The sequence below is a fragment of the Nicotiana attenuata genome, unplaced genomic scaffold, assembly GCF_001879085.1.
Source record: "Nicotiana attenuata strain UT unplaced genomic scaffold, NIATTr2, whole genome shotgun sequence".
NCBI classification, from domain to species: Eukaryota; Viridiplantae; Streptophyta; class Magnoliopsida; order Solanales; family Solanaceae; genus Nicotiana; species Nicotiana attenuata.
In genome coordinates, this window is record NW_017671743.1 from 78,725 (window position 1) to 93,449 (window position 14,725).

The window sequence follows — 14,725 nt, forward strand, 5'->3', positions numbered from 1 at the left end:
CTTTCAGGCCCGCTCAGTCGGCTCGTCCCGAGTACATAGGGCATCTTCAGGTCGTGGTTATCATGGTTCTCAGCAGAGTCAGCCTTCACTCAGCGCTCTTCCAGCACAGAGTTCATCTCGTGCCCCGTCTGCTCAGGNCAACTGAATCACATAACCCGTCCAATCTAAGAGTACTGCCATAAATGCCGGTAGAGAGTTTCTATTCAAAGGACCAAATTCTTCCATTGCCATGTTGACCCAACACCACAAAACAGACCCATTTCTTCGGATAGTCGATATGCAATAATCCCAATCAAGCCCCAAACACAGATTATCTTAACACAATCCACATAGCCCAGAAGCTCATAAGCCACCGCATTACCTCTGAAGAACCCCGTTCTACCGCAACCACGATACCCACACTGAATAGACCTTCTGTGAATCTGAAATTGTTCTTCCAACTCCCCTTGATGCTGAAATGTGAATTCATTAATGACGTAGAAACACCGTAAGCCCCAACATCATCCCGCGCAAGATCTCAGACCTTAGCCATACACAAAACTCGGGACCCTACCAATGCCACATATATACATACCTTAGGCGAACGCTGATACAAATTTGACTCTGCAATCTGAATGCCGCTACTGGAATCCTCCACTTGGCGTAAAGCAATAGAAAACAACATCTGATGATCCGGAAAACTAACCTTCACATCTCGTACAATACAAATCACAAGGTACTCCAATACCACCAACTATCCTCAATCAACATCCACCTCGTGACCTCGCCACAATCTCGACGACTAATCAGCCAATTAAACCTTCTCAAGCTCGCACTCATCAACCTGATACCGAGAACCGATGCGCCTCTGCATGAACAACTGAATAGTCTCTCAGTATCTTTGTATCTTCAGTCTGGACAACACGTTGAGACAATGCTTGAACATCCCTGACTCCCTCGTAGCCCGTCTGTAGCATCATGAACCACTAGCGCATAGCGGACACTGAGAGCGTAATATCATACACGAGTGGATGCAAAGGAACGTAAGTTATATACTTCGAGATGAATCAATATCGCACGATAAGGAATGAAATAAATGGAATTTCCTAATAGTTCTGTAGCCTCTCGAAGATAAGTACAGACGTCTCTATACCGATCCGCAAGACTCTACTAAACATGCTTATGACTCGTAGCACCTATGAACCTAGAGCTCTGATACCAACTTGTCACGACCCAAAATCCCTCCGAAGGAGTCGTGATGGCACCTAGTCTCTGAACTAGGTAAGACTAACATTAACTAAAATAACATTGACATTTACTAACTTCAAATTAAATAACTCTGAACAAAACACAATTTCCCAAAACCGGTGGTACAAGTCATAAGCCTTTCTAAGAGTAGTTAAACAAAGATAAATACAACACTGTTCCAGAACGAGAAGGAACCAATGGAATGTAAATACAAACGAAGGTGACTTCGGGGCCTGCGAATGCAGCAGCAGGTTACCTTGAGTCTCCACCGCGACAATCCGCACAGCTACTATCGATCAATACCTGGATCTGTACATAAAAATGTACAGAAGTGTAGTATGAGCACACCACGGCGGTGCCCAGTAAGTATCAAGACTAACCTCTGTGGGGTAGTGACGAGGAACAGTCCAGACACCTACTGGTCAAATAAATTGAACAGGATATGATGAAAAACTATCAACATAAAGATAACAAAGTAATATCTACAGCAGGGAGAGAACAAACTACAATCAGTAGAAACAATAAAGGGAAACACGAATGGAAACGAAAGGTAACCAAGTAAATTAACACCAATATAGCTGGAACACAGACAAGTAAAAATGTACACAAATAAGGAAGGCGATGCCAGCTCAATAAATCAATCATTTCTGATGCACAATTCCAGCCATCTCAAACTCGATGTCTCATATCATAACCTNTGTCTCAATTGTCAACAGGTGAAATATGAACATCAGAGACCTGGTGGATTGCTTCAGCAGATGGATATTCCCGAGTGGAAGTGGGAGAGGATTACTATGGACTTTGTTGTTGGACTTCCTCGGACTTTGAGGAAATTTGATGCTATTTGGGTGATTGTTGATCGGCTGACCATGTCCGCGCACTTCATTCCTGTGTGTACTACCTATTCTTCAGAGCGGTTGGCAGGGATTTATATCCGGGAGATTGTTCGGTTGCACGGTGTTCCGATTTCTATCATCTCAGATAGAGGTACTCAGTTTACTTCGCAGTTTTGGAGAGCCGTGCAGAGAGAGTTGGGTACTCAGGTGGAGTTGAGCACAGCGTTTCATCCCCAGACGGACGGACATTCCGAGCGTACCATTCAGATATTGGAGGACATGTTGCGTGCCTGTGTTATTGATTTTGGAGGTTCTTAGGATGAGTTTTTGCCGCTTGCAGAGTTTGCCTACAACAACAGTTATCAGTCGAGCATTCAGATGGCTCCGTATGAGGCATTGTATGGGAGGCGGTGTAGATCTCCAGTTGGTTGGTTCGAGCCCGGCGAGGCTAGGCTATTGGGGACAGAGTTGGTTCAGGATGCCTTAGAGCAGGTGAAGTTGATTCAAGAGAGGCTTCGTACAGATCAGTCGCGTCAGAAGAGTTATGCGGACCAGAAGGTTCGAGATGTGTCTTATATGGTTGGTGAGAAGGTCTTGCTGAAGGTTTCGCCCCTGAAGGGTGTTATGCGGTTTGGAAAGAAAGGGAAGTTGAGTCTGTGGTTTATTGGACCTTTTGAGGTACTTAGGAGGATTGGGGAGGTGGCTTATGAGCTTGCCTTGCCACCTAGCTTGTCAGGCGTGCATCCGATATTCCATGTTTCTATGCACCGGAAGTATGTTGGGGACCCGTCCCATGTATTGGACTTCAGCACGGTTCAGTTGGATGATGATTTGACCTATGATGCGGAGCCGGTGGCTATTTTGGGTCGTCAGGTTCGGAAGTTAAGATCAAAGGATATAGCTTCGGTGAAAGTGCAGTGGAGGGGTCGGCCCATGGAGGAGGCTACCTGGGAGACCGAGCGGGAGATGCGGAGCAGATATCCTCACCTGTTTGAGGCTTCAGGTATGTTTCTTGACCCGCTCGAGGACGAGCGTTTGTTTTAGTTGGGGAGGATGTGACGACCCGACCCGTCGTCACGTGAGTTACCGCTTCGTTTCCCCCATTTTCAACTTCTTTATGCTTCATTATCCGTATCCTATGTGATCGAGTTGGTTCGGAGAGGTTTTTGGTAGGAAATGAGACACTTAGTCTCTTTAAGGAAGGTTTGGTTTGGAAAAGTCAACCGGATGATGACTTATGAGTTAGAAGGCTCGGATGTAATTTCCGGTGATTCGGTTAGCTTCGGGGGATGATTTGTGACTTAGGAGCGTGATCGGAAGTGATTTAGGAGGTCCGGCATAGAATTAGGCTTGAATTGGCAAAGTTAGTATTTTGGCGAATTCCGGTTGATAGGTGAGATTTTGATTCGAGGGTTGGAATGAAATTCCGAGAGTTGCGGTAGCTTCGTTAGGTGATTTGGGATGTGTGTGCAAAATTTCAGGTCATTCGGAGGTGTTTTGGTTGGGTTTTTGATCAAATGCGAGTTTCGAAAGTTTTGGAAGAACTTAGGCTTGAATCCGATGTAATTTGATGGTTTTGGTGTTGTTTGAGGTATTTTGATGATTGGAGCAAGTTTGAATGATGTTTTAGGATGGGTTGGCACTTTTGGTTGAGGTCCCAGGGGCCTCGGGGTAATTTCGGATGGCTATCGGGATGAATTTTGGACTTGTGATATTGCAGAAATTGCTGGTTCTGGTATTTCCGCATCTGCGGAACTGGGACCGCAGATGCGGTCTCGCAGATGCGGCAAAGGCGTCGCAGAAGCGGATGATTGGTCATGGAGGATTTTTCGCAGAAGCGGATAGTCGCCCGCAGAAGCGGAGCCCGCAGGTGCGGATTTTGACCGCAGAAGCGGTCCTGGGCATTTAGTGAAGCTCCGCAGAAGCGGAAGTCGCAGAAGCGGAAAGCTCACCGCAGATGCGGTATGTGCTGGGCAGAAGGGTTTTAAAATTCCATTTTTTGTTCTGCGAGCTAAGTTATTTTTCCACCATTGTTGAGCATCCTTGACAGCTTTTGGACGGGAATTGAAGAGGGTTTCGACTAGGATTGATTGGAGGTGAGTCCTATGGTCTAAAAACATGATATAATGGTGGAATCAACCTAGAAATTCATGAAAATTTATCAAAAAAGAGGAAGAACTAGGGCTTGAGCTTTGGTATTTCAAATTGGGTTTTGAGGGGTCATTTGAGCTCGGATTTGGGAGTTCTTGATATGTATAGACTCGCGGCGAGATAAGGAATCCGTTAATGTAAAATTTTCTGAAATTCGAGGAGTGGGCTCGGGGCTCGGGTTTTGCAAATTTCGTGATTTTCGATGTTTTTCGATTCTTTTCGATTGGATTATGTTCCCTTAGCCTATTGTGACGTATTCGTTGTGGTTTTGGTCAGATTCGATGCGCGAGGAGGCCGATTTGCGAGGCAAGGGCATAGCGAGCTAGGATTTTGGCCGGCTTGAGGTGAGTAATGATAGTAAATGATATCCTGAGGGTTTGAAACCCCGGATTTGCACAACGTAGTGCTATATTGAGGTGAAACACGCGCTTAATGACGAGCGCGGAGTTGTTTACCATTGGGGATTGTGACTTGGTCCGTCCCGACTTATGTTTTTACCGCGTATTTGACTGAGATGTGTTTATTATTAACATGACTTGGGCCTATTGCCATATTTTGGGCTTCATGCCGACTACTTGAATCCTTCGTGGACTTTTATCACTGTTTCCTCACTATTTTGATATACTACTTGAATTCAGTCCTGTTGAATATACTGTTTTACAAACTCAGCCGCTTTAATTGAACTTTGAGACTTAAATGATATTCCACTGCTGTTTGGACTGAGCACTACTATTTTATTGATGCCCGAGGGCTTATGATGTTTTTTGGACTGAGTGAGGCCGAGGGCCATATGTGACAGTATGCTGAGTGATATGAGGCCGAGGGCCTGAGATACATTTATATGCCACGAGGTGGCTTGAGTGACGTGAGGAGGCTTTCAGGCCTTGTAAGTGATGTAAGGAGGCTTTCAGGTCTTATGAGTGATGTGAGAAGGCTTTCAGGCCTTATGTTAATATAGCACTTGGGCCGTAAGGGGCCCCTCCAGAGTCTGCACACCCACTGTGAGCGCAGGTACCCATGTGATCTGAGAGTGAGCCTGAGGGGCTGATACTATGCTGAGTGACTGAGAGTGCCCGAGGGGCTGATACTATGCTGAGTGAATGATACTGAGCCCGAGGGGCTGATACTGTTCTGAGCGATTGATACTGGGCCCGAGGGGCAGATTACTACTCACTATTTACTTGTTGTTTTACCTGATTTACCTGTTTTAAAAGGAGATTTCATTTGTTTCTTTACGGTTTTACTGCTTTAAGTGATTTACTGCCTGATATAGAATTGCCTTGTGCACTTATGTGTTTTCATGCCTTCGGTTATTATTTATTATTATTACTCACTGGGTCGGAGTACTCACATTACTCCCTGCACCATGTGTGCAGATTCAGGCATAGCAGAGTCCGCACCTGAGCGCTAATTCCTTCCAGACCAAGCAGCGATTTGCAGTTACGAGGTAGCTGTTGACATCCGCAGCCCCCTTGTCTCCCCTATCCTCTATCATTTATGTTTCTCTTCAGACTATTATATCAGATATCATACTTTGTAGACTTATAGCAAACTCTGTAGTAGCTCATGACTTGTGACACCCCGATTTGGGTTGTGTCGGGATTATTTTCCCTTGTTATTATCGTTGTTCCCGCGCTTATGTTTATCGTAAACATGTGTTAGAATTGTTAATGTTAATTAATTGCTTTAAAAGAGGTATTTGCGTTGTTCTGGCTGGCCTTGTCTTCACGAGAGGCGCCATCACGATCAGGTTCGGGATTTGGGTCGTGACAGCTAGTAAATTGAATTAAATTGCCACTAAAAGAAATAGGCTATAATGGCAATTGTGTAGCTGCAACTATAACAAATGCTAAATCAAATTAGTTCTCGATTAAAGATACCCTTTTAGCGGCAAATAAAGAACCAAACTATCTTTAAACTACAAAAATGCTAATAAAATACGCTACTTAACTCATAAAAATATAATATATTTCATTCAATCTAGAAAAATAAAAGAAAGTATTAATTCTTACTACTGTATCAACGACATGTAAGATAAAATTACATTGTTCAAACAAAATGACCTATGTTAGTGCTAATTCTATATAATATTCATAATAACAAAAGAGTAGAAGCCCTCAAACAATTCTGCAAATCTTCCTCGTACTGAAATCTTTCACATCATACTGTTTAACCTGAAATAACAAAATAAGTAATGTGAAAAATGAATCTCCTTTTACTCATTTACTATTTCTATCATTTAGATGATAGTCCTATCTAAAATACAATAACTCGTACAGGCACATACATGTACACCAGTTCTGGACAAATAGAGAGGCAAATGAATATATACATGTACACCAATTCTGGACAAATAGAGAGGCAAAGGAATATATACATGTACACCAATTCTGGACAAATAGCGAGGCAAAGGAATATATACATGTAAACCAGATGTTGTGACATTTGGGATTCTCATCAATCATTTATGCAAAAGTTACAAGGTCGATGAGGCAATGCAGGTGTTTGAGAAGATGGGAGGCAGTGAAAGTGATGGCATTCTTGTTAAGCCAGACCTTGTTCTCTACAATACATTGATTGATGGGCTTTGTAAGGTAGGGAGGCAAGAAGAAGGGTTTAAGTTGATGGGAAATATGAGGCTGGAGAGTGGATATGAACCTAATACCGTTACCTATAATTGCTTGATAGATGGTTTCTGCAAAGCAGGCGAGATTGAGAGGTCATACGAGCTTTTTGACCAGATGAAAAAGGGCGGGGTAGTGCCAAATGTGATTACTCTGAATACTTTGGTTGATGGAATGTGCAAGCATGGGAAACCTGATCGCTACACCTACAACACTTTGATATCATATTTCAGCCAGAAGGAGCAATTTGCAACTGCCCATAGAGTTATGAAGAGGATGATTGATGATGGTTATTTTCCTAATGTTGTTACATATGGAGCACTAATTCATGCATATTGTTTAGCTGGAAATGTTGATGAAGCTATAAAAATATTCCAGAATATGTGTTCTTCTACAAATGTGCCACCAAACACTGTCATATACAATACTTTGATCGACGCTCTCTGCAAGAGTGACAAAGTAGAAACTGGTATTTCTTTGTTGGGTGATATGAAGGACAAAAGGGTAAGACCAAATACTATCACATACAATGCCATATTTAAAGGCCTTCAGGAGAGGAATTGGGTGGAAAAGGCATTTGAAATAATGGACCAAATGACTGAAAATGCATGTAATCCTGACTACATTACCATGGAAGTCCTAACTCGAAACGTTTGTGCACTAGGCTAGCCATTCGGTGGCCTAACACCATTAACCACAAGATGATCATATGCAGTTGCCCGATTTACTTGATAGTATAGCACACACTGTGAACAAGGACATGAAATTGTTTCTCTTTCACGAAAGGCATAGTTTAGAAAATTCTCTACCCCATCCAAATATTCTTTACTGACTCTATCATAATACATCCATTTCTTACTTCTAGGCTTGTCCATGACTGTCCAAGGAATTTTTTTTCTTTTCTGCAATTACAATAATAGCTAAAAATAATTTAGTACAAAAGAGAAAATAACCTAAATGGTAGTTGTAGAAAAAATGTAGTTATAGATGAGATATTAACATGATTATATAGCTCAAAGAAGTCATTTCAACAATAAAAATGCACTATATTTTAAGGACTGGGAACAAATTAAAAACAGTAAGAAATGCACATTAAACTATTATTTGGTATTGGAACACCAGTTTCTAGTTTATTTTTGTACTCTTAATCTTCAGTTTCTATATCTACATTCTATGAAAGTTCCTTTGTTTTAAGATGATGTTTTTTTTACTAATGACAAAGCAAAGTAACTAGTTTAGTACTATTTTGAGGCTCCATAGTGTCTGACTCTTAGGAGATAGATTAAAGTCTTTTTTTATCGATTATCAGTTATTACTCTACTTAACACCAGACAAGAGAAAAAAGGAACAAGAAAAGACACAATGTGCTATTTAATTTACTGGAAACAAGACTATATATGTAAAAAGGAAAAAAATCCAATGGTACAAACAAAATAAAAACAAAGAATAACACGGGCTATCGGAAGTACAAAACAAGAATAAACAGAATAACTGAACAATCAATTTTAATAAACCAGAAACCTAAACCATATAGACAAATCATTACTTAAAAAAGAGACAAACATTATGATAATATTAACACATACATTATCTTCATACTTAGGTTTATTGTAAGCAAAAACAAATATTCAAATTACCTTTCCTGAACAGAAAAATCAAAAAAAAAAATTGTGCGGAGTAAATTTTTTTCAGGTAGGAGGTGTGTCATGATTTGAGTAAAGGAACAGATGCTACAGGTGTTAGACATGCTGTGCAAGTTGGAAAAAATGGAGGAAGTAGGGATCCAGTTGTTCCTGTAGGAGATGCTTCAAAGTGTGTGACTGCATCAAGTCGTGATAATATTCCAGTTGATCGATCTCTAGCTAGAGTTTCCAATGCAGTCAGTTTGGCTAGGGATATATTGATGATGAAGGGGACTGATCAGGTTGTTAAAATTGGGAATCCTATGGTTGAAATCTCAGCAAAAGTTGATGAAGATCGAGCTGTTATGAATCGAGTGGAACATGTGGCTTTTCAGACTGCCACAACTGATCGAGTTGCTGCTACAGATAATAAGGGAGCTGTTAAAGATGTTCCTAAGGCAGCTGTAGTTCAAACAAAAGCTGGGCAATTTCTTGAAGAGAAAAGAGGTGCTGAACAGGATAATAGTTTGAAAGACATACCTACTACCACAATATTGTCAAGAATATATACAGCATTGGGAACAGCTGCACAAATTGAGGGTGCTACTATTGGTAATGAGCGGGCTGTTTCTCAGCAGGAAATAGCTAAAAAAACTGGGGCTGAGACCAGTGGGATTTTGGCTGATCGTGTAGGCAATGAGGTGCAGAAATAATATGGAATGACTGAGCAACCTTGTAATGTTGAGGCTGCTGATACACACCAACTATCAGGATCACAGGTATCTATGAAAGCTAATCAACTTGCTGCTGATGGTGTGGCTCGGGAATATGCAGAAAACTCAGTTAGGCATGTATGTCCAGCAGATATCCCTACTGCTACCTTATTAAGAGCTGAAGTTGCTGTGAAAGGGGCTGATGCTAAGTGTGCTAGAGCTCCTGGTGCTGGACAAGATAGAAAGGAAGCTAGGCAGCAGAGTAATATGGATAACTGGACAATGATTTCCAGCAAAAAAGCCACTCCAAACACTAAGAAAGTGCAGCAAACTGAAAAAGCAGGTACAGTACGTGAAACTAAGGAGCAGTCTCTCAAATCTCCCCCAGGTCTGGTGTACAAACAATTGTTACTGCTAATGTTGGTGCACAAACTATTACTGCTGATACTGGTGCACAAACAGCTGCTACTGATGATGCTGGCGCACAAACAGCTCGACTGGAATTTGCACCAGCTGCTACTGATGATGCTGGTGCACAAACAGCTCGACTGGAATTTGCACCTACACGAGCTGGGCAACTGAAAGGAGTATCCCCTAACTCATTGACTAAGGTTGATGGGATAACAAACAACAAAACTAAGGGTGGCTGGAATGAAGCGGTGCGATCTTCAAGTAGTCAAGGTAACACTCCGTTGGTGGAAAATACGCGGCAGCAGTCAACTTTCCCAGTTGTGCGACAGAATGTCTCAAAAGCTATCATAACTCAAAATGCTTTTGATGCACTTACACATGAGGAGGATGTTGGAGTTAACTTACCAGCCTTAAGAGATGATAATGTGCGGCAGATAATTCTGCCTCGTCCTAGCAGTGAGGGGCAGTCTAACGGGCAGAGGGTATCAGCTGTGCAAGACAACAAAGCAGGGTTGTGTGATCGAACTAATGATGCAATTGAAGTAGTTGAAAAGGCTGAAGCTACTGATGCATTGAATGGAGGTGCAAAGAGGGATAACACTTCTGTAAAGAAGATTGAAAACTGGACAATAGTATCCAGTAAAAAAGGAACTCCAAACAATTTTAAGATGCAGCAGACTGAAAAGATCAGTACAGATGCACTAGCAACTGTCTAGATCGCAGCAGTAGACTTGAAGAGTTTTAAACAGTCAGGTGAGATATCAAACAAGGCTTTGATTTCAGACCATGAACGGGCACTTTTGGATGCTTTGGACAGTCCAAAACCTCATAAATATGCATATTCAGCTGGCTCAGAAACGACTTCACAGATGCATAATCATTAAGAAGCACCTAAGACGACCGCTCGCAAACTATAACTAAAATTCATTATAATGCAATTTTGCTCAATGAATCAACACCATTTAAACACCAAATAAGCCGCATTATACAAAATGAATTCATGAAAACTAAATAACACTATAAAACTGTGGAAAACCTAACTACCCAATACTTTTTTTTTTTTAGAATCTTTAATTGCCACATGAATTCCATGGAATGAAGTTTCAGATTTTTTTCACCATTAAATTTCACTATTGACACATCAGAATGATAAAAAAGTGTTCAACCTGAAGTTTAATTTGATATTTGAATTTTTGAGAAATTAAAATGTATAAAATAATTGGGAGGGAGAAGTAGCACCATAGAATCCAGAGATATAGCACAAAAACAAATATCTCAGTAAGCAAAAACTGCAAACCAAATTAAAGTTATAATTATTAATAGAAAAAGTTTCATCCTTCACTTCAAGAACATGAATCAATCTGACAATATCCTAAAAGATAGAGATAGAGATAGAGGTGTATAAAGAGAAATTAAGAGAAAGATATAAAAGTATAAAAAAATAGATAGAAATCATACCTTTCAATTGGCAAAAATTTTGGTTGCTAGAGGCGGAGGTTTTCTTACACCATGAAAATTGTAAAAGCTTTTTTAAGAATGAGACCTAATTCTTAGAGGCGTAGGTTTTCCTTTTTTAGGCAAATCAGAGAAGTGATATAATATTTAGGCGGGAGAAGATTTAGAGGGGAAAAAAATTGGAGGGAAAAGAAAAAGTAAAAATAAAAGCTTAGCAGACTAATTCTCTTGAATCACCGCCAAAAATATACTTATTGCTGACAAATATTTATTAGCTGCTAATGTTTTGCCTTCACTAAATAATTTAGCAGCAATTAAGTTATTGCCATTAAATAATTGTCGCTAAAGACCTTTTTTGTTGTAGTGTCAGCCGGAGAAAGACGTTCTTGCAGAGGAGAAAGGAGCTTTAGAACAACAACTGAGGATGGTCTCCGCTGAGCTAGCGGTTTTAAAAGCTTCTTCCAGTTAAGTTGAGAAAGATAATGACAGACTGGAATCCTGAACAACATTCCAACGCTACTGAAGAGGTAAAGAGTTTGAAAGAACTCTTTAATCATAAAAAAGGTTTACGCGGGTGATCTGGTACAGATGCTTACCCAAGCTCAAGAAGACCTCAGTGCCTCTACAAATAAGATTCAGTTCCTTGAAAGTTCTCTTGCTCCTTTGAAGGTAGCTTATGAAGCCTTGGAGGCGGAAAAAGAAGAATTGAAAGCTGAGAACGAGCAGTAGGAGAAGGATTATGAAGCCCTTGAAGATAAGTCACTTGATGTTAGTTGGACTTTTTTGAACACTCGCTTCGAGACTTTAACTGAAGCTTGCCAGGAAGGTTTTGACCTTAATGCTGAGATTGCAAAGGCTAGAGAAACAATTGAACAGACTCAGCAGCGTCAAAGTTTCTCTACACCCAAGGATGAAGGTTCCAAGGGTGACGGAGATGGACTTGTTCCTAGTGAAGCCGATGTTCAACCCTCTTCTCCTCAAGTTGATCCTTCTTCTCTTGTAGACGATGATCCTTAACTCTCCCTTTTCCTTACTTTTTGTTTAAAGTGTTTGTTTTTTGGTTTTTGGTTGCTTTGGATAATTTTTGGAAGGTTTAGCGCCCCTATTTTTGGGGTAATGATATAAATATCTTTATTGTTATTGTCGCATATTATGCTTTAGCTCTTTGATTTTTGAGCTTATTCTTGCACTTTAAAATGCTTTAATAGACCACGACTTTAATATGCACGAGTTTTTATAAAAGAGGACCCTTTTATATTAACAATACTGATGAAGATGACGTCTCGTCTTCATATTGGTGAAAAGATATGAAACATGAGTAGATATGAAACGAGAAATAATTTGAGAAAGTTTTATTTTTTGAACTCTCAAATAAGTAAGTTCGTACATCATTTTCATAACTGTTCGTACAATATTTTTATAATTGTTCGTACAATATTTTCATAACTGCTTTCATTGTAGCAGGTTTATAATATGGCCTTAACCTAGAAGCTCATGGGAATAATTTGCATCATTTTTGCGAGTTTGAACGCCTTTGAAAAAAAAAATGAAAATCTTAAAGGGTTTCTTCAAGGTTTTGATTCAGGCTGAATTATGCCATTGGTATTCATCTTCCTTCCTTGTGTAACCTTCTATATGCATAGTCCCCCCAGTGTTAGAGCATTTAAGTATGAAATCTCGAATGCTGGATCAACTCCTTTCTTTTGGTCCTTTTCCTGAAAGGAAAGTACAAACGGGACTCGGAGATAATTTTTTAGATGATGACTGCATAACCCTTTTTTCCATCAGAAAAGTTGTAACCTAGACCGAGAATAATTCAGTATTCCGCGTGTCTTTCGGGTCTAATATCATCATTTGGTACGGGCCAGCTTTTTTCCTATCATCTAAAATGGTTAGTAAAAGTCAAATGAACAAAATAAAATCGAACTTGCATGATACCTGATAGTGGTTATTAACCTCGTTTAGAAGTAATACTTCTTCAAATGGATTGCATTCCAATTCGATGGTAACACCTAGCCATCCATGGTTTCCAACTCGTACGCTCCTTTTCCAGCAATGCCTCTAACCCTATACGGGCCTTCCCAATTTGGACTCAACTTTCCTGCATTTGCCGCTTTTGTTGATTGGAACACCTTTTTGAGGACGAAGTCTCCAATCTTGAAGTACCTCAAGTTGGCTTTCCTGTTATAATATCGTTTAATCATCTACTTTTGAGCCGCCATTCGAATTAGTGTTGCTTCTGTCCTTTCTTCTATCAAATCCAAATTTATACGTAACTCTTCATCATTTTTTGCTTCAGTGGTATACATGTACCCAGTATTTTTAAAAGGCATTTTCGGGGCGAGCCTTGGAGTGAGGCATACCAAAAATGCCCCGAGGCGATAGTGTAGGGCGAAAGTCTCAAGAGGCATACGCCCAGCAATTCGGGACATACGCCCTGGCGTTTGAGGTGCATTTTGTAGTGAGGTGTAAGCCCAGACACTTTTTCAAATTAAAACAACATTTTTTGAGTAAATCGTTCATATAATACCCAAATTCTCAAAAATCAGCTTGTAATTACTCAAAAGTTTTGATAAGGAATTGAAATGTATTAAATTTAAAAGTTAAGACCTTTTTTTATTGATTGAAGCCCTAATTTATAGTCTTTCCCAATTCTTTATCTTGTCCGTTAGTCTGCTAATATCTCCCAAAAGCAACGAATATTTAATTTTTTTTACAAATACAAAGAGAACTCCATTATCCTTCATAGCAGCAAGTTCAAAGTTAAAATTGCAGGTTAGTCATCATTTTTGTTCCTCCATGTAGAAAAATTTATTCTTTTCGACTCAAGTTACTCGTGCTGCTAAGTAGCGTATCATAGATTGTTTTGATTGTTTTTTGTGGGGATGAAGCGCGTACACACACACACACACACACACATATATATATATATATATAATATGTAATTTTACCTATTTAAAAATATTTACTGTAATTATATTATTTTATAAAATATTAAAAATTAAATACCCATCGGGCTTACGCCCCGTGCCTCGGGGCTTACGCCTTGCTGAGGCATATGTAAAATGCCTCGCCTTACGCCCATGCCTTTTTATGCACTGCGTGTACCTCGTGCTTGGTTCTCCTATCTCCACCGGAATCAAAGCTTCTATTCCATACACAAGTAAAAATGGGGTCTCGCCCGTACTAGTTTTTGCCGTTGTTCGGTAGGCCCATAGCACCCCTGGTAGTACTTCTGGCCATTGCCTTTTGATTATTCCAATCGCTTTTTTACGTATCAATACCACGCTTACCGCTACTTCTGACATAGCGAGGTAAATGAGAAATATATCTTCATCTTTTGGTTTAGCTAACAGAGGTGGATTCGATAGATACGTCTTTAGGTCCTTCAGAGCTTGTTGGCACTTGTCAGTCCATTCAAACTAATTTTGCTTTTTCAACACTGAAAAGAATTTAAAACTTTTTTCTGATGACTTTGCTATAAATCTCCCAGAGCTGCTATCCTGCCTGTTAATCTTTGCACTTCTTTCTTGCTCGTGAGTATATCTAGTATTTCCTCAATAGCTTTGATCTGTGCGGGATTTGCTTCGATACCTTTGTTAGAAACAAGAAAACCTAAAAGCTTACCTGAAGCCACACCAAAAGCACACTTTTCCGGGTTTAACTTCATGTTGTATTTGCGGAGA

General features: G+C 40.1%; 1 protein-coding gene across 1 annotated transcript; it reads left to right on the plus strand.

The window, feature by feature from the left end:
• The first annotated feature begins 6,709 nt into the window (after positions 1 to 6,709).
• LOC109209972 (pentatricopeptide repeat-containing protein At3g53700, chloroplastic-like) lies at positions 6,710 to 9,173 on the plus strand. Its single transcript, XM_019373339.1, has 2 exons — positions 6,710 to 7,489; positions 8,535 to 9,173. The coding sequence occupies exons 1-2, from the start codon at positions 6,710 to 6,712 to the stop codon at positions 9,171 to 9,173; spliced, it is 1,419 nt and encodes a 472-aa protein (XP_019228884.1).
• Positions 9,174 to 14,725: the final 5,552 nt, after the last annotated feature.